At 40.6% G+C, this 23375-nt stretch overlaps 3 protein-coding genes across 7 annotated transcripts in view; 1 reads left to right on the top strand and 2 right to left on the bottom strand.

Annotated features, from left to right (window-relative positions):
- Nucleotides 1-668: 668 nt before the first annotated feature.
- LOC148189586 (uncharacterized) lies at nt 669-3503 on the top strand. The gene is made up of 5 exons (XM_088077857.1): nt 669-820; nt 1049-1132; nt 1213-1347; nt 1539-1627; nt 2360-3503. Coding segments are annotated over exons 2-5 (342 nt in total). The 5' UTR covers nt 669-820; nt 1049-1131; the 3' UTR covers nt 2477-3503.
- On the bottom strand, nt 2595-8218 carry amh (anti-Mullerian hormone). The gene is made up of 7 exons (XM_088077856.1): nt 8014-8218; nt 7595-7849; nt 7313-7482; nt 6258-6369; nt 6086-6185; nt 4996-5417; nt 2595-4384 (listed from the first exon to the last, which is right to left on the bottom strand). Exons 1-7 carry the CDS (start codon nt 8210-8212, stop codon nt 3978-3980), a joined length of 1665 nt encoding a protein of 554 aa, XP_087933982.1. The 5' UTR covers nt 8213-8218; the 3' UTR covers nt 2595-3977.
- A 2930-nt stretch (nt 8219-11148) lies between these two features.
- dot1l (DOT1-like histone H3K79 methyltransferase) overlaps nt 11149-23375 on the bottom strand; it is a 33294-nt gene continuing 21067 nt past the window's right edge. For 3 of the 5 annotated variants that reach the window (XM_088077853.1, XM_088077855.1, XM_088077854.1), the window contains 3 exons: nt 23144-23217; nt 21195-21887; nt 11149-19367 (listed from right to left, as the gene is read on the bottom strand). In XM_088077853.1, the coding sequence (XP_087933979.1) occupies nt 18730-19367; nt 21195-21887; nt 23144-23217 (1405 nt within the window). In that variant the 3' untranslated portion in view covers nt 11149-18729. The remainder of the gene's footprint in view (nt 19368-21194; nt 21888-23143; nt 23218-23375) is intronic. The other 2 variants (XR_015776652.1, XM_042481935.2) reach the window with 2 other exon arrangements.

Raw genomic sequence — 23375 nt, 5'->3', positions numbered from 1 at the left:
AATGATTAGCCTAGGCGACTCCACCTTAATGTAGGGATGCAACACCAATGTAAAAGTATATAGACTAATTTAGTAACAAATTATTAAACCTAAAAGTACTCAATAGAGAAAAAATAAATATTTTATAATTCAATTTTTATTGATCTTGCATTGACGTGTATGCAGAATTTTATAGCTGGTGGAGATAGAGCTCATTTAGCTCTTTCAAATACTGTTGGGCAATTTAATTGAATCATTGCATTCGTTTTTATAAAGTAAAATCTTAATTTGTAAACTGGTAATTAACTCTAGCTTTCAAATAGCCAGTGAAGTAGCCTACAGCATTTCCTCCTTAAATGCCATGGAGCAGTAGCACAAAATGGAATTACTTACACAAGTGTAGCTCAAATTTGTATATAAGTACATTACATGAGTAAATGCACTTACTTACTTTCTACTTTTGGTACCATACATACTGGTAAGTTGTGAAAGAGTAGCCTTATTTTGTCGTTTCTCAACTGGAACAGATTAATAGTTTCATTATTTCATCCAATCTGGCATCTATTTTTTCTAATAAGTCAGTTATTGGCTAATGCTGGTAACACTTGTCCACCTGTAGCCAAACGGCTGGTAATAATCTCAGCAGCCTCAGTGCACACTGTAAACGTTGTTTTCCTTTTTTCAGTGTCTCTCATCTGTGCCTGTCAGTCAAAGAGCAAAGGAGCATGGAGCAGGGAGTGTTTGTATAACACCGTCTCTGGTGCCTGAGGAACAGAAATCACCAACACCACCTCATTAAACTACACTTCAGAGGTGAGACGAAACTGAAGTGTCAAAACAGGTAAGTTTAATTTCTCCTCTTAGAGGCTGATATAAAACTAAACTGATTTATTTAAATCACGTTTGTCTTTTTTAGCTTTGCTGCAGGTGCCTATTTTAAGCTGTCTTATGTTAGTCTATGACACACAGTAAAGTCTGCAAGACTAATAGTACAGGCACACAGACTTTTACAAAAAAAAAAAAGTAATTTAATATATGGAAAAACTGAATTTCTCATCTTAACTTACAGCTTCGTTTTGGATCCAGCTTTATATTTAAACGTCAGCCTGCAGGACTTCAGGAGCTAAAGCTGGAACATCTGAAAGTATCATAAGTAAGACATATGTCCACCCTGAAAAATCAGTGGAGTAAATTCTACGGCAACTAGCGCCTGACTCATTTGTCCGTCCACAGTGTCGTACGACCGGATTCTGTCCATCGAAAATTTGAGTGATGTCTCTAATCCATGGAAGGGATTCACTATGAACCGCTGTCTGGTGCTGGCACTGGTCGTAGTGCTGGTGAGCTCAGGGGTCAATGAACTGCATGGTGAGTACTGTCATCATGTCTCAGAAAGTTTGTCTCTTTTCTACATTTTTGCACTAATATGCATCATAGTATACAGATAATGTACTTCATTGTACTATTCTACCACACTCAGCTGCTGTGTAATCCTATTCTTTCTCCTCTGTTGAAGTTAGCAGGCCGTCAGTATTTTTTTTATATATTTTTGTTTCCAGATGCGATGGATTCTTTTGTTGAAGAGACGGGTATCAGGTCTTTCATTGGAAGTGTGCAGGATGGTTCGATAGTTGGATCAATAACTCAGGTAATGTGTGTTTCTGAAAACGCAGGTAGCGGCGGCTTGTTGGTTTGTATGTGGAGTCATTTAAACAATTACTTGGATTTTGTTAAGGTTAGTTTTGGAGTTCTGTTGTTTTTTGAGCTTGTGTGACCTTAACTTTTTCTAATCATGCTCACAGATGTTTAGACAAAATCTAACCAAAATATTAAAATTAACAGAGCCATTTGTTTGGCTGAGAATTTACAAATGCTTACTTATAACCAGCTCTGAAATCTGAATGAACAGCAGGGACCGGAGCGGATGAGGGTGCTGAAAGATATTTATTCTCCAAGTCAGAGCTATTGTTGAGCTTTTTTCAGGGGCCCCAAAATCTCTCACAGTGCATCTGATTACAAATTAAGCCCTGTAACTGCTTTATAATGTTAAAAAAACAGTAAAAATAAATTGCTAGTCAGAAATGATTATGATCTTTAGATAACATCACCACAGTCCGTCTCTTTACTGTTTGGTTAAATGTCAGACATGAACAAATAACTGAAACACAAATTAAAACTGAATTATATAATGATATCACCCTACTTAAGATCAGATTTTTCCTTTTAGTACAACAGTAAAATGTAATCTGTATGATAAACAAGTACATTTATAAAAATATTTAAATCTATTTAAATCTTCTCAGTTTTCATTTTGTATAACTTGTGTATTTGAGTTGTCACCTTTTGATCCGTATTGTTGTTTTCTGCTGTCTGTCTCCAGTTTTCCGTATGGGACAATCTGATGTGGTGGTGGGGATCTGAAGAACTCGGAGTGATAAGAAGAAGAAAAAAGCCGATTGGCAGCAAAACAATCCTGAAACCCAAACCTAAAGTATGATTTGAGCACAAAAAACAGATGTCATCAACTGGCCCAAAAACAGGTTTATGAATAAAGAATACAAAGTCTTGTATATACTCTGTATTTAATAACACAAAATACAGAATGTCAGGGCATGCCTTATTCAGAAATGTTTAATGCTTTTAATACATACTTTAAATCTGTCGATTCTAATGTTTGGCATCACTGATTTAGAAATGTCACCACACTGCAACATAAACTTATATCAACAACAATTTGGTAGTTTTTAAGCAATATTTTCAATAATAACTGTAATCTTGAATAAAAGACAAAAAGTGGTCTTATCTTTTCAAACAGATCAGAGTTAAACGGTGGCTTTTATTTCTGATAACATCTTAGTTAATAAAAAAAATACAATATTTATACAGAAAGATGATAATACTCATATTTGACTTTTTGGTTTGAATAATCTCCCTCTAAGTGTGAGAATAAAAATACTACGTTTTACATATGTGAAAGTTGCCTGTGTGAAAGAAAAAGTGCATTTACTATCATTTTATCAATATTGTGTGAATAAATAAATGACAGTTAAGTATCAATTAAAGCAACTAAAAGGAACTTTCATTTTGTGTTAATTTTCGCAGCACCAGTGGACAAAGGTAGTTGTGTTTCCCAGAATGAAACTTGAATTTCCCATAAATACCACCGCCTGGTGTCGTAGAGATCTTGATCCGGCATTTGTTTTGGAAGCAAAGCAAAAAAAAAAAGACACACAAGTCAGCTTTGTTTTAGCCACCAACGGAAAATCATATATTGATCTATAACCATGTCTTACGATGTGTTTTATAAATAAAACAGACATATTAAATACCTGTCTGGGAGGAAACGGGCCAAATCATGATCAGTTTTGAATCCTTTCAAATTCTGCAACTCTCTGCATCTGCTGGATGATTGACTGAGGTTGACTCATGTTTTTGTCTGTGATTTATCACTGTCGCTTTTAGTTTTTTCTTTTATGTTTGCTGTTTTTGCCCCAGTATCAGCCAAAACCCCAAAATATAATGTCAAAAATAAAGTTTTCTAAAAAAAGAAAAAAAATCTTCTGCTTCTTCCTTTCACATTTCACAAACACTGGCCCTTTCGGCCTAAATGCTATAAATATTTTAATCTGATATTGCGGGTAATCGGACGTGGGGACTTGAAGCCATGTAGAAATAGTCTATTTTGGGGCGCCCGGTGGCTCAGTGGATGGTGCGGACGCCCCATGTACAAAGACAATGTCCTTACCAGCTCATGGCCCTTTGCTACATGTCATTGTTACACCCTGTCCTGTCAAATAAAGGCAAAAATGCCAAAAAATAATCTAAAAAAAAAAAAGAAAAAAAAGTGAAACAGCCCATCTTCGTGCTGATGGTCTGATAGTGTTGTTTGTATATGTAGGTCAGACATTAAAATGAGACTGTAAGATCAGTGAATGTCAAATCAGCGTCATTGTCAAATACCTTTTGTGTTACAACTTCACTCCAAGAAGAAAACAGAGTTAGCGGCACCCACACTCTTTCGCCACCATATCCGGTTTAATGGAGAGGTAAGTCCCATGTTCATTCAAGTCCACCACCTCCAGGGCTTCGTAGGCCACAGGCACACAGCACGGCGCCCGCTCGTTCGTGTTCTCGCTGTCAATGTGGAAGCTGAGCAGGACGGCGTGGTTGTTGGTGTTGACCATGGGGAAAGAACAAGAGCCGTGACAGTTGTTGATGTTGGCAGTGTTTGGACCCACAACGCGCCTTTCGAGGGACACGGTGAGGCTCCTCAGCCCACATGTGTTGCCTCTTACTGGATTGTTGGGGCCAGCTCTGGTCGCCCGCAGTCCTCTCTGCACCTCATATGCCCGGGCCACCGTCTGCAGGGCCTTCAGCAGAAGAAACGCACGGTACTGGCTGCCTCCTGTTCTAGAGGTAACAGAAGCATCAGTTAAAAAGTGGCATTACAGGAGCTTGACATTAAAGAAATGTAAATAATAATGACTAATAATGCCAATACAGGTCTGCAGTGCTTTAGCGGTGAGTGATTCTCTTGTTCATGAGAAGATAATGAAGCTCCGTGGATTTTCTTAAGCAGGTAATGATTTCTGGAAAGACACACTGCTGTTGAGTTGCTTTGAACACCACAAACAAAGTGCCATCTAGATCAAATATATTCAAGAGAAGGCAGACATCTCTATGGCCGATATCTCCAACACTCAGCAACTCACACCAAAACTATCTAGACTGATAAAAAGCACTGCAGATAAGAGAAAAAATACGTATTATAAATTGGGTCTAAATCGTCCCTTTAAAGCAGCCAAAACATAGACAACCAATTGAAAAATAAATGTTGTAGCATCTATTTTATATCATTAATAATTAAATACAATCCCCTTTGAAATCAGTTTGGAAAATGATGGTAAATGTGAGTAAAAGGGTACTTGAGTTCATCTGACAGGGCTGTGGGGGAACATCTGAGTAAAAAAGTTTGGGATCAGCTGCTTTTGGAGGCAGTTTTCTTGTACACATCACCTGCTGTTGGTTCCATCTTCGGAAATGCACTAAGTTCTTTGAGTCTCGCCAGCCTCTCCGTGGCTCTGTGACCCAGCTCCTCCTCCCTTATCACCTCCATTATCTGCATCACAGTCTGCTCCAACCTCCGCTCGACCTCCTCCAGCAGAGCAGGAGACAACGCCAGCTCTCCATAATGCACCTGAGACATGGAGCAACAGCCAGTGAAGGAGAAGATGGTGGGGGACGAGGAGTTAATCAGTCCTGCCAGCAGGGTCTCACTGGAGGATACGCCCAGTGTGAGGGGAGGCAGGGAGTGCAAGGAGTCCAGCTGGAGAGGAGGAGACACAGGATGGTCCTGAGACAGGACGTCACCAAGGAAACGCTTTAGCTCACAGAGGTAGGAGGTCTGTGAGGAGGCCGGGGACGAAGTGTGTGTGTATCTGAGACAGAGAGAGCAAAAAAAACAGATCAGAATCTGGTTTTATTACCAAGCACATTTAAATATACAATGAATTTTGAAAATATAAAACAGAAAAAATAGAATACAAAGAAAACAAAATGTATGTACAAAAGGTGCAATGTTGCTGAGCATCACTCTGACAATACTCAGGTAACATTTTAACCCTTTGAAACCTGGTAAAAGTGTCTGGATTTCTTTTAAAAACATGAAAGGAAGGCAATGAGCGACTTAAGAAAAGAAAAGTACCTGAAAATGAGAAATTACCTCAAGAAAATGACCTGAAAATTAGCGAACAACCTACAAAAACAACCTGAAAAAAATTACCTAAAAACAGCTTAAAAATTATGAAAAAAATATTATGTAAAATAATTTTAAATATGTAATCATAATAATTAGAAATACATTTCTCTGGAAATTTTTCCCTTGTTCTTTTATAAATGTTTTTCCCCTAAATTAACTAATTTCTTGCAATTAACGGGATATTTCTTGCCAAGTTGCCCACTGCCTTTTTCCCCGTGTTTTTAGACATTAAACCAATTTGCTCAGTGTTCGAAGGTTTAAATCGATGTAAACGGCACCTGAACGCAGCACAATAAAAGCGATGTCGATACAGGTTTCAAAGGGTTAATGGGGAACATAAAAGACAACCTTGTATCAGTTCCTCTGTCCCCAGAGAAAAGCAGAAGTGGAGTCATGCTGATGTTACTTCCTGGTTTTCCACCAATGAGGATGTCTTTCAGGATTTGATCTGCAGAGAGAGGAAATGTGAGGAGAAAATACACGAAACAAGCAATAATATCTGACTCATATCTTCTCTTACTCATGTCAGGGAGTTTTGTCTCAACAGAAATCCTCCAGTTCTGCTGAACATCGCCTTCTGTTACTTGTCCTGTCAGCAGAATGTACCGAGTTTCTCCTGAAATGCACGCAGCCTAGAAAAGACAACAACAGGAAAACACAACTGACATATCTGCGACAAAATCCTAAAAACAGGAGCTGAATTCACAAACATGCTCATAACGATCACTGAGGTCTCTGAGGTCAGGACCTCGGGATTTTTTCCCGCGTGTATATGTGTGTGTGTGTGTGCGCGTGCACTTGGGTGTTGAGGTGAATGGTCCTGTTGTCTCTATGCAATCTTTGGTAGACCTGGTGGTTTTGGGGTATTAGGGTGGTATGTGCAGTAAAGTAAGTAATGTAAGGAAATCTAGCAGGCAGAATTTAATGCAATCTTTGCGAAGCGAAACACTACAAGTGAGTTGAGGTGACGTAAAGTAAAATTAACTAATTACATGACGTCAGTAGATAAGTTACGGAAAGACAGCAGCGACTTGCTTGCAGGCTACCGAATTTCTTCTGATTTTATGTTATTAGCTAAGATCCTTAGGGGAAATATTAAGGAGTAAAAGTACACATTTTATTTAGGAAATGTAGGGCAGGAAAAGTGAAAGTTGAAAGAAATACAAATATTCCAGTATAGAACAGATACTCCCAAAAATACCTAACTACTATAATGAAGTATTATTACTTCACACCACTGGTCAATGTCACACACATATGAAAACAGATAATTTATGCTACACTGATGTGATTTTACAGTTACTGTTTTTATGTTACTGGCACTTTAAACTATATTTTAGTATATTTCTAGGATTTTAAGACATTTGTACAATTTTAGGACATTTGTAGGATTTTAGACATTTTAACTGGAGCTGAGAGAATCGAGACCTGCCCACATGTCTCCCCTGATGCAGCCCTGGTACTATTCTGTATTTGTTTTGTGCTACTTGAAGTTTCTGTTTCAAGGTTTTATCCTAAGACCCAAAGACAAAGAGATGATCCTTCATGCATCATTCACACGGGGCCTTTCTTTACCTGCGTGCTCGGATGTAGCGACTGACTTGTAAAAGTGACTTCGAGGTTTTGTCCTGTGAGGGGACTTTCAAACGCCAAGAGCAGCACGGGGTTCAGCTTCAGCAAAGGAGCGTGTGAGAGGTCAAAGGTCAAGATGAGTGTTCCTGTTGCATCTTCCTCTGCCAAGAGCACTGAGGGAGAAGATGAAACATGCTGTAAGATACAAATAAAATAAAAAATGAAATAAAATATAATAAAGTAAAATTCAAACAAAAATGCATTGCAGTCAGAAAGCACTGATACCTCCAGCTGGATGCAAAACCTCTAATCCATTTCTGCTCGTTTCCTTAGCGAGCTGTAGTAAGACTGAACTTGATGAGCTGTCAGATCTGCTGCAGAGTCCAAACTGAGCCAAACTGCGGTTTGTGAGTTCCCCGCCGCTCCCAACACCTTCACGCAGCACTGCGAATATGTCATCCACAAAGCATGGAGCATTATGAGGGGCGCGATGAAAGCCTGTGGACGCTGATGAAGCCCCTGCTGATGGAGAGGTGTGCTCTGCATTAAAAAAAAAGAAAAAAATCAGAAAAAAATCTAGCAGCAGGAGCCACATGCAAAAAAAGAAATCCAAAACACATCAATTGATAAAATAAAAAAAGAGCATAAAATAAAGCCATTGTACAGAACTGCATTAACATACATCCACAAACTCTGAGTCTGACCTGTCACAGTGGGGTCGTGCGTCGGGATGAGCTGCTGTTCATGTGAGACCTGCAGGGCCACACACAGCCCGCTGCAGCAGAGCATCAGCGCTCCAAAGCAAAACACGTCCACAAACAACATGCTTGACTGTCTGAACGCCTGGATTGCCTGTGTGGTCCGACCTTTCTCACTCGATTGTTTTGAATGGGTCAACCTCATGAGGAAGGGAGTTAAATCCTCCCACCTTCCCTTCTCACTAACTGGGAAACACTCTGGAATATCGTGTGCCCTTGATGATTCAGACTGTGGATTGTATTTGAGTTGTTTGCTGCACAGAAGTGGCCTTTTTCACCGCAGGAAAGCAGGTTTAGGCCAGATAAGGCAACGGAGGTGAGGACATACACCAAGAGGGTTCAGTTTAGCCTACAGCGTGGACTTAGAACTTCCTCATGAGCCTTTCACTGTCCAAAACAAACAATGCTCCAGCTGGATACAGAGAGGTGTTTGAACCCTTTATGGCTGTATAGCAACGATCTATAGATACAGATCGTTCATACGAACAAATGCAATTAAAGGTCTAATGGGAAATACACCAACTTGATCACTTTCCTGACTCTCATGTCTGTGCGTTACGGGTTTAGTTGCATTTAGCAGTGAAACTTCTCACTTGTGCCAGGCATGTAGGAGGACTACGCTGGATCACATGAAAAATGCGAAAATATAAATGCCCCTGCAGAGTGCCCCAGTAACGAGTCCTAAAACCCAGAAATAACTGTGCTTTTCAGCACTCCTGGTTCCCTCTTCTCAAAGTCAGTGGGTTTTTGGTCTGATGAGCGAAATAAGGTCTGTGATTATCACAAGATGAAGAGATTTTCATGTTTTGTTCAATGTCAGTAAATACCCCGCTTCTGAATTCTGAATCTTTTGTCTTAAAAAAGACTACAGAGCGTCATCATGGCGAGCTGCGCCGAACACGGCTTTATATAGCCTCGTTGTGGTGGCAATGTCAAAGTCATGCGACCGTAGAGCAGTGTCTGCTCATGTTTTGAACATCCATCGCCATGCTTCTTGGAATATTATCATGAGAGGAGAAGTCACATAACATCACTCAATGGAAATGCAGTACACACACAACTGTGTTTCCCTTTAACAGAAAGCCCTCACACTGAGGAGCAAACAGCACTCAGAGAGTCGTGAGAGCCGAAAGAAACAATATCCTTCTAAGAAGGTTATCCTAACAAATGTGTACTATTTATCTGCTCTCAGTCCTCCTAGAAGGAGTCAAACACATCCTGCTTCCAGAGAGGAGACGTGAGATCTGATTCCCTTTAAAGAGCCGTCACTCCCATCACTGCTCTCACAGCTGCAGTCCTGTTTTGCAGACAGTCAAGGTCTCTGAGCTGTTTGTGTCCCGAGAGATAAAGCCAGGTCTCATTCTTGTGCATCACAAATCTTCACTGAGGAATGACAAAAACTGTTCATTATTTTCTAATGTCTGCAACATGTTACCAATGCAGTACTTGTGGAGCATTTCTTGGCAGGAACGTCATCCTGGTGTTCGTTCAGACAGCAGTGTGAGGTTATTTCTGGATATCTGTACCGTGGGAATCATCCGCCTGTATTCAACAGCGTTTATTTTTCTATTCTGAAAACTTCAGAGGTGTCTTTACAGCCTGTGGGCCACAATGTGGGGCTAGAGAGGACCCTGTCAATGTCTTTTTAGGCTGATTCAGAATCAGAAATACTTTACTTGTCCCAGAGGGAAACTATGGTTCGTTACAGTCGCTCTGATGCCAGCATAGAGAATTATCGCAAGTAAAAATAAGTACCAGCAAAAGTATAGAAAATATAAATAAAGTAAGAGTAAGCAATTAGCAAAGTATGTAAATATGTAATATCTAAAATAAAATATGTAAATATGCTGAGTATGTAAGTGTGTAAAAATATAAATGCAAGAAATACAATAATAGACATTTAGCGCTAACCTGTCTATTACTGTATTTCTTTCATTTATATCTTCACACACTTACATACTCAGCATATTTACATACTTTATTTGAAATTTTTTAATATTTACATACTGTGCTTATTGCGTACTCTTACTGTATTTATATCTTATATTTTTATGTACTTTTGCTGGTACTTATTTCTCCTTGCAAAAGTTCAGCAACTGTAACAAACCACAATTTCTTCCTGATGAATTAAGTATTTCTGATTGTGGGTGGGTTGACTTAATAAAATAAAAATAAAAAAGTGGACACTACCATATTTAAATCTAAGTAAAAACAAGTGACATTTCTCTGAATTGTGTTACTGGGAGCTCTATCTATTTGTTAAGAAATAAAAACTCACCATATGAGCATATTTTGGACATGTCCTAAAGTGACAGCATTTTACCAAGAGGTGTTTGAGGCCCTTTAACATCTTTTCCCCACAAAGATGGCACTACAGACCTTGTTCTGAACAGTTTCATGCAGGTAGCTCGCTATCTTCTTTCTTCCAAAGTAGCCTACACCCGACAACCGGATCACGGGGCAGAAGGACGCGTGCATCTACTCACGGACAGGCGGCTCGTGCTCATAAAAGCACAAGATGTAAACATGAACAGTGTCCTGAAGGTTAAGCTGTAACGTGAGCTAGCTCAGGTGTGCTCACTGAGCTCGCAGTAGTTGCACGCTTCCTTCTGCGCAGTGATTCGGTTGGCGGGTGTGGTTCGGTAGAGAGAAAATAGTTCCTACATGAAACACTCAACGTGGATTATCTTGAGTAACCAGGTCATGCTTTCTAGAAAAAGACATTGCCAGTGAGTTTTTCAAATGTATTTTTTAAGCAGCAAAAGTCGAGTGTCATCTTGTTATATTTTCGAGAGGAGGCAGACATCTCTATGGTTTATATTGTTGACATATCTCCAAAATTATATATTTATTACCAGATGGAATTGTAACCCCCCCTCCCTTTTTTGTTTTAAAATGTTTTTTTTTCATATTATTTTGTGTTCTTTTCTCTAATATTAGTATCATTATTAATTCCTTTCCCCCTTTTTTGTTTTATATGCTACTTGTTCCTCCTAAAATACAACTTTTGTTAAAAAGAAGATAGGAGGGTAAAAAAAAAAAGAGATCAGACATAAATGCCAGTACACACGACAAAATTAATTCAAATATTATATGAAACATCTTTATTAATAATCATAAATCGCAGGGGGGGAAAAAACATGGTTTCCATTTGTTTCATGATAACATCTTAGGATAAAAGCACCAACACCGAACAGTAACAATTCATCAAAACCCAGGGCCTTTTGGAAAGTAGGTTTGCCGTTATTGCACCTCAAACCTGCCCTGGCTTCACCGATCAGAGATCACTGTACACATACTGTCGGTCACACGTGTCCTGCGCGGGAATGATCCCAGCAGAGGGCCGTGAACCTCCTTCTTGGAGACACAAATCTAGACAGAGGCATTTGTGAGATGAGGAAGATGCTGAAAGCCATTTCACAGCTTCTGGACTCATAAAGCTTCATAAAGCTAGATTTCACTGGAGGCGCTCGGATGTATGTGACAGCGAGAAAGAATCTGAGACGTGACCTTTTCATTTTACTTCAAAACATGATTACTGAGAGGTTCTTTGGGTCCTGAGTTGGGTTAGAAATGGACATAATCATGCCACAAGATGGTGAAAAAGTCTGTGACATGCAGTAGTTTTAAGAAAATTGTTAATATAATTTCAAGCCATTTGGGAAGTTCCTGAGTTAAGACCTTTGGCAGGATTTAGAGTAAACAGCCTCGTCTGCAAAGCTCTCACAGACAGTCGATAATGTACCAGGATGGAGCACGCGAGAGAACTGCATGGAAGCTTTAATTTAAATCACGCTCATACACCAAAGGACTTGAATAACAGCACCTCATCCCTTTGACCAATAATAGAAGTAGCTACAAAACTGGTTTGATGATCGTAATGTTTTTACCATTCTCACAAACTTTTCTCACTTGCACATACACCACGCTGCCCCTCCAGGTCAGAGAAATTTCCGCATGTTAAACTGGACCGTCAGAAAGCCGGCAGGCAAGCTCGTGTTGATTATTAATCCATAAAACCCCGCAGCACAACAGGAGAAGAGTAGTATTTATCAATAGCTGCAATGTCCTTGTTTTAAGTGAAGGATAGCACCGTGCTGTCTGTCTGACTAGTAGTATTAAAAACTGACAGGAATCTGAAGACACCATTAAAAGCATAACATGTAATTGTATCAAACACCAAGAATAAGAAAATCAAAACAGCATCAACAATAATTACAAAAGACCCCTCAGTGCTGGTAACAAATAGACTATAGTCTCTAATTATCTTCTAAAATGACTTTTTTCTTTTCACACTCAGCAGGTGAGAAACACATTTGTGAGTGCACAGGACAGGAGTTTACAATAAAGCTTTGATTATTAGTCTAATCTTCCCTTAAGATATGCACCGGCAAGTAGGATAAAAAGCACACACACACACAAACTGAGCAAATTCCCACTATTGGAGAAAAAGGAAGCTTGGCTGCTCTCACTCCCGACAAAGTGATGCACACACACATCCTAACACTTTACATCAGCGACACTATATGCTCACGTTACAAGGCAGGACCCTGTCAGTAAGACATCTAAAGACAGACGGTGTGTGTGAGAGGTTGACACGTAGTTTGCACCAGTGAAGGTTTTGTTTGTGAATTGTTTGGAAACAGAAGCACCACTTTTTCCTGCAGAATCTGGGTTGGTAAAAAAAAAAAAAAAAAAAATTAAAGAAACACAAGAAAACATTTGATAAAAGTGATGACACTTTCACTGCTGGAATCTGTTCGAGCCACAGCACCATTGTTTGTCTGCGTTAAATAAACACATCTTTTACGCGCTCTGCCTGTGACATCACAAGGATTCAGGTGCTGTCGTGCCGCCATGTTGTTCGGCACCGTCTGTTAAGGTCCTGTGGTGGCAACGCTTCACTCTTCTTGGCTTCAAGTCTCCTGTTTAACAGGCTGAGTTTAAGGTCACAATGCCAGCACCTCTATTCATTTATATATATTTATATACTTATATATATATATATTTATATATATATATAGACTGTGTATAGATACATATTTTATATACCTTTCTGTTTATGGTGGAGACATACAAGGAAAACAAAAACTTATGTACAAAAACAGTGTGTCTTGTTCACAAACAGATAAGCAGCTGACTTGTTTTAAACTGTGGCGTGAGAAACACGAAGAGTTCCTCAGGCCTCCGAGCCAGCTGCCACAGAGTAGTTTTACCGAAAGGTGGCGCCTACAGTTGTACACGAGGCATTCAGAGAACCAGACAACAGCATATTAAATATGAGAAAGGAAAATGCCAGAAAACGGCTTTACAAATGTCCCTGTGTACAGCACCAAGTATCCTGTTTTTTGATGTTTTCACGATAGAATAAATAAGATCAGGTACAGTCCAAAGTTAGCACCATTGTTTTCAGACTGTGAGTCAAGTACACACGCTATTGCATTCTACAATGTCAACACATTTCAGGATTAAAAAATAAAAGAGAAAAACAAATACCAAGGCAAATGGACAGACTGACAGCATAAATATAATAATCTAAATTATACACAACTATACAGTCGGAGAATGAATCACATTCACAGTACAAACATTGTTTACAAAAAACAAATACACAATTTTAAAAAAGCAAACAAAAAGGTGTGAAGAGAGTCCAGTAGTTTGTTGTGGTTATGGTTCGATGATTTCTCAGTGTGTGAGGATTTGCATGCGAGTGTGTGCGTGTGTTCGTGTCGACTATACGCGGAATCATCCCGCATACGTTGTCCACATCTTACATCCGAAACATTTGCTTATTAAACCTGCATTTCCCAACAGCAGAGATAAATAGTTTAAGAAGAGTTAAAAATTCCTGTTGTAAGAGCATTTCAGCTGCGTTCCCACAAAGTAGTGTGATTTTACCAAATTGATTGATGAAGAAAATGTTAATAAATACACAAAGTGGCTGACAATGTCTACATAGCACCATCTCATTGAATGAATTTCATGGGGGTCTTCTGGAAAAATGAAAATGTACTCGGCTCAACATTACTGACACCTGCTGAAATGTTGCTGATTCACCATATTTTCATAATTAGGCTTTGTTCAAATTTCACAACACACACTGATGCTCTTCTATATTCTTTAGTTCAATCGTTGGAGCATGTTAATCTGCCTGATTACTGTCAGAAAACACCAAAAATCTCTTTTTTTAAGTAAACAAAGAAACTTTGACTGATATGTTAAATATCGGATACTGGAAGAAAAACACTGAATATTTATTTTCATCATTCATACAGTGAACTTGACTGGTTTAGCTCCAGTTAGATGTAAAAAAAGATGTCCGACTTTTGTGTGCTACAAAGAATCAGCAAGAACAGCATTTTGCAAATTTTGCACCACTTTGCTTTTCAGTAAAGAGACTTAATATGGATATTTCTTATGTTTTGAAGTGTGGTTTGAGGTACTTTTCTATATCTATCTATATTTTCCGTGTATTACCAACAGTAGATGGTGGTCAGCACACTGCCAGTTTGGAGAGGGAGCGAAGATTATCGTCACAGAAGCTGAACATTGTACTGCTGTGTGTGGGGGCGACAGAAAGGTGTATTTTAGCCTCCCCAAAAAAAATCAGTATCGGTTTAAATGTATGCTACATTAGGAACATCTTCATCGCTTCACCTTGCCATCAAACAGAGCTAAAACTGTTAAAATGCTCTCTTCAAAGCCACCTGAGTCCTTTGACAAAAACAGTATTATTACCTCGCAGTACGCAGGAGCCGCTGCTCTACCGCTGCCTCGATCTGTAGTTTATTTGTCTTATTTACTGGCTTTGGTTGATCTGAATTCATCTTTCAAAAATCAAAGTCCCATAATAATGCAAATTTACTGATCAAGGCAGCGTTACACCAGCAGTTCCTGTATTCTGCAAGGTAAAATTACCACTTTTGTCCATGGAGTTTAGTGCCTTTGACGAGAGTATAGTTAACAGCTTCACTTCCCCGTTGTAAAATGCCGGCTGACGGCATGGTAAAGTCCTGAGTCTACACGGTGTTTTTCTTCAACAGAAAAGCTGTGGCAGGGCACCAGGGGGGGCTTTGGTCCATTACTTCATAAAGAAAACACTCCAGATGCTTTTTTAAATTATATGCTGTGCATAGGTTTTGTGTCAAAGACAACAATATCGTGACATTGATGTTAGCTTGGTAGGAAATGCTACGTCGAAAGAAATTTGACTACACAATTAATGACAAGCTTAAAGCAATACGGTGATAAAAGCATAACACTCACCGCTGGCTGACATAAATGGGCTCGTTTGTCATTGTCACAGTCGTCTACATAAAGGAGCAGCGGTGACGACACCAGTGCCTTTGTGAAAAGTTCAGAGATTTTAAATAGCGCTCAAAGCGGCCACACAAAAAAAGCAAGAGAGCTCTGAAGACAAGACACTAGGTGCGGCGCTTTTTCACTAAGTGGCCACATGCACGCTCTACTCACAGGGAACAGTTGAAAAAAAGACACTGGTTAAAAAAAAAAAAATAATTAAAAATTGATTTTTGGACACAAGCCGTACAGCTGTGAAAATATTCTAAATACAGCGTTTACTTATAACGATACTGATTTTTTTTAGGAGGCTAAAATACAATTTCCTGCTGCCCCTGTCCACATTTCTTAGCTTTTGTAGTAGTACTCCTGACCAGTTCTCCAAACTGGGAGCATGTCAGCCACCATCTACTGTAGGTACTACACTGACTGCGGATAAGAACCTCATACAACCCTACAAACAAAATCTGTACAATCCTTCAAGAGTAACTAACCAACATTTTTCATATTTTTCAAACATGAAAATATTGTGCATCATCAACATGAGCAAAGTTTATCAGGTGTCAACAAATCCAGCCAGGACGAGCACATCTTCTGCTACATGAGTAACTGTGTCTTACCATCCAGTGTGACGTTAGACCAAAAAAGTTCCTAATCTTGTCTCATACTCATATACAGTACTGTGCAAAAATCTTGGGCCACCATAGTTTTTTTGTTTCAGAAAAGTTGTAATGAGGACATAATATATACATTTATTGCTGAGTCTCTTTATGAAGATACAAAGAATACAGAGAACATGTACAATGTTTTAAAACAGTGAAAAGTCAAAACAAAAGGCTTCTTCTGACTCAATTCAATATTTAGTGTGAAACATGGAATCATACAACCATAACAAAAGGTAGCTCAAACAATCAATACTGAGCTTTGGACACGTCTTGAATGCTACCTGGTGTAATTACACAAGAAGATTAGAATTATAAATCTCATATTGCCTGCCTACGAGAGTTCAAGACATGCTAAGTGGAAATAGAGGTCACAGTAAATGTTTGCAACTTGATGAGGTTGTTTTATTCTGAAATATTTGCATTTTTAATACTGTATACTGGTTGTATTTTAGTAAAGAGACTACTGAGAAACAAATATGTATGGTCATTATAACCCTGCTAAAATGAAATTCAAAGTGGCCTAAGACTTTTGCACAGTACTGTATATTGCAACAAAACAGAATTTCGCAGAAGGAAGAGAGCAGAGATAAGAGCACGCAGAGGCAAAACTGCATGACATCCGAGCAGAGTTCAATGAACTGGTCTGTGTGTGTTTGAGTGTGTAGACACGTGCACTCATATTAACCGAGACTTCGGAGGGAGCGTGACACATGATGAGATTCAGATCAAAAAGATGGATTATGTGCTTCAATCTGTCATTAAATGTTACACTGAATTATTAAAGCAGATTTTGCTAGTTGCTATAATCGTAACTAAGACACAAAAAGACACCGTCGTACTATTGAGCACCTTTAATTTAAACTGGACATCTTAATAATTCAGTTCATTCAGTGCTGAGCAGCAGCCAGTACTGACGCCACTATTGTCAAACGTTTTAACACTCCACACATAAACATGACCAGTACCTCTGAATTCTGCTCAAGGTGACCATAGTGGTGGTTAGTGTGTGTGTGTGTATGTGTGTGTGTGTGCGTGCGTGTATGTGTGTGTACGTGTGAGTCTCAGAGATCCCAGTACAGAAGCCGGTCTTGGAGGCGGTGGGGTAGTGCAGACGTTTTGAAGCACCAGTGAGTGAGGAGAGTGCCTTGGTCCACACCTGGACATTTGCATAGTTTATTTAATTTTGAGGTAGTTTTCAACAATTACCTGAAACATGAAAAAAAGACAGAAAAAGATGATGAGTGTTTCTATGGATGACAGATTCTACGCTGCAATTAGGGATGCACCAATTGTGAAATTATGGGACCGATATCGACAACGTTGTTGAAAGTAGAATTCGGCTGATAGCTGATTTTTTTTTTTGTTATCTATTCCCCCTTTTGTACGAGTGAAATTAAGAAAACAAATTATCTGAACTGAACGAGCGCAAATTCAACCAAACCCATAAAACTTTTAATACAACCTTTAACATATATTTATATATATGTATAAAAAATAATTCCCTGTCTAATATCTATTTCATATTGATGTGTCTCCTTCAAACGATTACTATTAACCTATTAACTATTAATTAAAAAAGTATTCTGCCAAAAACTACATTTTACAAGAATACATTTGAACGCATCATGAAAACATTATCATTTATTTTCTCCTAATGCTCATTTTTCTTCAGCAGAGCTTGGCCACAAATCAATTTAACTCGATGCAACCTCTGTGAGCTGTTTGCTCTGGCCACTGGCTGCTAACAGCAAACATTAGCTGGCTCTCTTTCACCAATGTTAACACAAAAGTTTTTGTTGACAGTGTAGCATTGTCAGGTGAAAAAATAATGTAAATACTCTGAAGTGTCAATAGTGAGCTTACTGCGTCCTTAAGTCCCAAAGGGGTCCTGGGAAATCTCTGTTCATCCCTTAACACGTTTTCTATTGTGCCGGGGTGATGAGACGCCGCTGTGTTACATTACGAACGGCACATTGACAGGATAAAAGTCTTTTTCAATGACAGCAGCTGACAAGCTGACACCCAGTACTGATGATGGGCGTAATGTGCTTCAAATAAAAGCCTCACCTTTCTTCAATAACCCGGTGAAGCGTCAACCAATCATGTTTTTGTTTCTAGCTGTGGCACTGTGTTATTTATGATGCTATGCTAGCTTTATGTGCAATGGCGTGGCGAAAATGTGATGTTAAAATGGGGCTCAGACACTGATCATGAGCATCGATGTTTATTGCCCAAATACAAACTTTAGTTGGCGTTCAGTCAACGTGCTTTTTGGAAAGTAGCAGACATATAAACCTGTTGAGACAAACTATGTTAACAAACGTTTGAGGAGCACTTTCATAACGACTCTGTGATAATGTAGCCAGTGTTGCTCGAAGTATGAAGTATGACGATAGTAGACAACAAAGCGGCGCATCCCTAGCAGTAAAAAGCAAATCATCCACAACAGTATTAAATCCTGTCACTTTCAAAATCCACTTATCACCCAGCATGATTTTTATACTTTCACTCGAAAGCCCAAGAAGTGACTTACCTTGTTCAATCAGAACAAAAGCTTGTGGGAGCTAATGAAAAACAGGCATCCTGTCTCTCTCACTCCCTACCAGTCTCTCTCTCTCATTCTCTCCCTCTTTCCACCATCTGATTGCCCTTCGCCCTTCCCCTCTTCATCCTTCCCCCTTCCCCTCACCCCCAAACCCTATCTAGGTCGGGAGCCTGGGAGCTGGGAGGTGGTGTAGGTACCATGCATGCCCTGAGTCCTCCACCCGCCACCCCCTGAGCTGCTGACCTGTGTTGGAGGGGGCAGCCGAGGGGAGTAGTGCACTGCGAATGGACGAGACGAGGAGGAGGTTGACAGAGAGGAGGAGGAGAGGGAAGCGGTAGCGGCAGCAGCAGCAGAGACAGAAGCAGTGGGGGCAGAGTTTGAGGAGGTGATGGAGAGGGATGACTGTGTTCTCTGGTGGTGGAGCGAGGAGTGGGACAGACGGGAGGAGTGGAGGGAGTCTGATCGAGAGGATGGCGGGGCATCAGAATGCGTGGGTGCTGAGGAAGGGGCGCTGTGCAGGGGTGGAGGAGGGGGCAGGGTGAGCGTGGGAGGAGAGGGGCTATGCAGGACCGACTGAGTGCGGCTGTGCTGAGCCTGGGACAGGGAGAGGGGGAGAGGAGAGGACACGGAGGCCAGGCGCGTGGAGGCTGGTTGGGGGGTGGTGTGCTGCTGGGTTTGGGAGGAGGTAGAGGAAGAGGAGAGACTGAGCAGAGAGCTGAGGCCTCCAGATGTGGGCAGCGTCACCCCAAACTGATGGGAGGACACTGTGGGAACCACGTGGTGAAATATACCTGCAAATCATACAGCAGAAATGGAGGGAGGAGGGAGGGCGAGAGAGTGGAGACAGAGGGAGGAGAGAGCAGACAAAAGTGGCACAGAGAGCGAGAGGGAGGGGGACAAAGAGAAGCAAGGACTGAGCCAGGTTGTGCATAGCGCCAAGCAAGTCTTAGACAAGCACACAGAAAGCAAACAGAGTCAGTCCACTGCAACTGTAACCAAATGAGTCGACCAATTTAGGATTGCAGCAAAACTCTTGTTATGATAGAGAACCCCAGAAATTAGACCTGAAACCCAGAAATCCATTTCAGCACCTTCGTTGCCCTTGTCTGAAAGCTAATTGATTTTTAATGGGTTTTTGGTTGGAAGCCTTAAATAAGGTCTGTGGTTAATACGATGATTGATAAAAAACTTTCACGTTTTGTTCTACAACATAAAATGTGTCAGTAAAAATCCAAATCTTAAGTTTTCGGTGTCTTACACCTGGAACACTCTGTATGTGTGAGCAGCGCATGAGCATTATGTAACATATTGGGGTGGGGGGGTGGGGGATTAGCGCCCGTGTTAGCAAGTTAGAGCAGCTCCACTGCCTGCATGAGCAGTGCTGGTCAGGCACATCTCAGCATCTACAAAAAAGGAGTCTCGCAATTGTTTACATGTGATGTGCATGGTTGTAAACAGAAAAAGACACTGAAAATGGTGTTTTGATAATTATATTGACTTTATACCACTTTTTACTGCAGTTTCTATGTCTTAATCTGTCACAGATATGAGGAAATACAAATATATCTGTTTTGCTTAACCTTTCCTGTCTACGTTTCAAAATAAAACTACTCTGACATTGTTTCTGTCAACAGAATCCCTTCAGTTGTTGCAGCAAGGCATTTTATTTTAACAAATTTGTAGGACCATGTTGTTTTCCAAAGCAGTACTCATAGCAGCAGGAAGATCTGCAGCAGCGTCACACATGTAACAATGCCATTGTGAACACAATGAACAAAAGCATGTGCTGCAGCAGTTCAACGAGGTTGCTGTCACGTGCTGCTCAGGCATGCAGTGTGGTCCAGGTGTAAAAAAAAAAAAAGGTTGCTGACAAGTGGCTAAATGAGACTACAGACCGTCATCATGCTTCACAGCCTCCTTGTGGTGGCGACGCAACCTTAGTTGAGTTTGTTTTAACCTTGCAATACCCTTTTATTTCTGTTGATTACATCTAGGCTTAAAAAATCCTAAAAGTTGTTAAGAAAATCTTGCTGAACAAAACGGGTAAGTTTATTTTCTGCAACAATCCAAAGTCCAGTGAAACAATCCCACAGGCTTTTTGATGAGGGAACCAGGGCAACGCTAGCGTCTGGGTTGACCTGCAGAAAAACTTCATTCCTGGGGAACTCTATAGAAAAACTGATTTCTGAGTTGGTTTTAGTTTGCAAGTGAAATGACTCTGATGTACGACTCCAACAGATACACCCACAGAAAATGACAATACAGTCAGATTATTGTTATGTAAAACATGCTTTAAGACAAATCATTGATTCAGATTTTTCTATTTCAACATTTTTGTTATAATGCAACATTTTCCAAGGGTGTTTCCCACTGCAGCACTCAAGCAGCCAGTCCACATCAAAGCAAGGCAGCACAGAGAGTCAGTCAGTCAGTCACACTGTCAGTGAGGCGGACAGAAAGACAGCAGCTTTGGACCTTTCACTTACCTGGCTCTATAGCAAACCCTTGGACTCATGCTATTCTTTATCATGATGACCCCACCCTAAAACTTCACTCCTGACTGCTCAACGACCCTGAGGTAAAATATTACATGATCACTTTGTCATTATGATGCTCACCTCCAGCCGCTCCCCCTGCCAGCCCTGCACTGGAGAAGCTTCCAAGGGCAGAGTGTCCATTGACGAGCCTCGTGGTCCCACCCACCGTGGATCCACCTGTCTGAGCCCCAAACAAGGATTGTAAGACTGAGGTCCCTCCGAGCGGGAACTGAGAACCCAGGTACTGTCCAACAGAGGGTCCTGTGGTTGAGGACACTGCTACAGGACTGCCCCCCACCTTCCCGCTCAGGATACCCCCACCGCTGCTGGCAGCCGCAGATATGAAGAGGTTCTGACTGGCCAGGTTGCTGCTCGTCTTCAGCTCCCAGTCACGAGGGGTCTTCTGTTTCTGGAGGGTCTGGCGTTGGTCTGAACCGCCGCCTCCCTGGGCACCACCACCGCCGCTGCCACCTCCACCCCGGGGCCCTGCCTCCTGACTGAGGAAGGGGTTGGGGTTCATGTAGCTGGATGACTCTCCATCGCTTCCTTTCCTCACCTGCTGATGCTGCTGTTTGTGGTCAGAGTCTGAGTCTGTTCCCCGGCTCGACCCTCCCATGCCAAATGGAGAGCCCCCCTGTCTCAGGTCAGAGTTGGGTTGCTTGGGGTCAGAGATGGGAGAAAAGGTGGATTTCCACTTGCTGGTTGAGGACATGGAGGATGAAGAGGACGCCTCACTGCCCGTGCTGTTACCACTGCTGCTACCAGACTTCCTGCCTGGTGGAAGAAAAAACATACCAGTCAACATTAAAAGGCTGAAGTGCAAGATTAAGCGTTTACATTGACTTTTTTCCACAATCTGCTCTTTGACTTTTTTCAAATAGAACAGATACAAAAGACAGTAATATTTAGTCAATCCAATAGAGATGAAACAAAAAACCACCAACACCTGCTAACATCTGGCTTTTCAATGCAATGAGAATGCATACGATCGGCATTCACACCCGGGACAAATTACTATGCAGAAGACACAGGTTTTTAATCACCTCCAGCTCTTATCAGCATTGATGAGAACACAACACCTGGGTGAATGCGGTAATTTCAGCTCCTTAACAGGAGAGATGCAATGACGCACTGTTACTAATTACCGTCCATCTCCTCCTAAGCAGCTCTAAAACATTGATCCAAATACATCTGCACAGAGTTTGAAAGAGAGACTGCATAAGTAAGAGATTTAGAAAGAGAAATAAACACTGAAAAGTTTTCAAAGACCTCTCTTCCTGCTGCTGTCTACTGTTTACCTGTTCTCCAGCCTGTCTGTGACATTGCATAGACATACCAACAAAACATACCTCCCACACACAAAAGCTGACAGAAAGGCAGACTTGTGTGCTGGAGTGGTATGTTCACTGGCAGTGGGAATGCAGTCATTAAAGGGGTTTACCTGCATGCATGCGCTAATTTTGGAGGGAAAGGGTTATTTAAAACAGAAACAATACAGAACTACGACAGAAATAAAACACAACAAATACTACAAATCAAATCAGTACCCTACACACACACACACACATATATATATATATACATATATATATATAATGGTTGTGAGTCTTACAACTGTCTATCACATCACAATTTAACATCTCTAAAATACATGGTTCATCATTCAGAATGGAGATAGAGAAACCCACATACATTGTGAAAAATGTCCTGCACCTGATTCTTTCTACTTTGACAAAATTAAGGACTTCCCCTATCCACAGAGTGTGTGACGGAGGAACTGGAGACTTCCAGTTGAGTAATAGCAATTGTCTGGTTAGTGGCGTGACAAAGGCTGTAAGGGTTGCCTCAAGGGAAGAGAGTGGTAGTGTGGGTGGCATTACACCAAATAGTGCAATCATTGTTCCAACAGATTCTCCAGAAACCCTCGACAGTGTTTAAAAGATTTCCCCCCAGTGGATTAGTGAAGCAGGACAAGACCAAAACATGTTTACATGGCTTGCTGGTACTTGTCGCCTCTTTTTTTTTCTTACCTCTTTCACCATCTCCTAGTCTACCAGGTCCATCTCTACTCTCCAAGGATATAGTGGCAATTTTTCTTTCAATTCTAGAGACAAAGAACAGTAAACATTCAAAACAAACAGCCACAAGCAGCAACAAAATAAATTTGAGCCCAATAAAATCTGCAACAACACTGTAACAATCAAATCGGTATTAAGTCGCAAGGAAAAAAAAAAAATTAGTCATCTGGCTACAAAGCAACAA

Source organism: Plectropomus leopardus, chromosome 5 (assembly GCF_026936395.1).
Source record: "Plectropomus leopardus strain MGB_pleo_1.0 chromosome 5, ASM2693639v1, whole genome shotgun sequence".
In the NCBI taxonomy this organism is placed as follows: domain Eukaryota; kingdom Metazoa; phylum Chordata; class Actinopteri; order Perciformes; family Serranidae; genus Plectropomus; species Plectropomus leopardus.
Note: the sequence above shows the minus strand (reverse complement) of the source record. Positions and strands in the feature narration are given on the sequence as shown.

What these genes read in the sequence shown, in the direction of transcription:
- amh (XM_088077856.1), bottom strand. Translation starts at nt 8,212, where the DNA reads ATGAGGTTGACCCATTCAAAACAATCGAGTGAGAAAGGTCGGACCACA. An exon ending in GACAGAGGAACTGATACAAG is followed by an intron (nt 5,418 to 6,085) that starts GTTGTCTTTTAT and finishes TCTCTGTCTCAG; the next exon opens with ATACACACACACTTCGTCCC. An exon ending in GAAGATGGAACCAACAGCAG is followed by an intron (nt 4,385 to 4,995) that starts GTGATGTGTACA and finishes CCTCTAGAACAG; the next exon opens with GAGGCAGCCAGTACCGTGCG.
- LOC148189586 (XM_088077857.1), top strand. An exon ending in AGGGGTCAATGAACTGCATG is followed by an intron (nt 1,348 to 1,538) that starts GTGAGTACTGTC and finishes TTTTGTTTCCAG; the next exon opens with ATGCGATGGATTCTTTTGTT. An exon ending in TAGTTGGATCAATAACTCAG is followed by an intron (nt 1,628 to 2,359) that starts GTAATGTGTGTT and finishes GTCTGTCTCCAG; the next exon opens with TTTTCCGTATGGGACAATCT.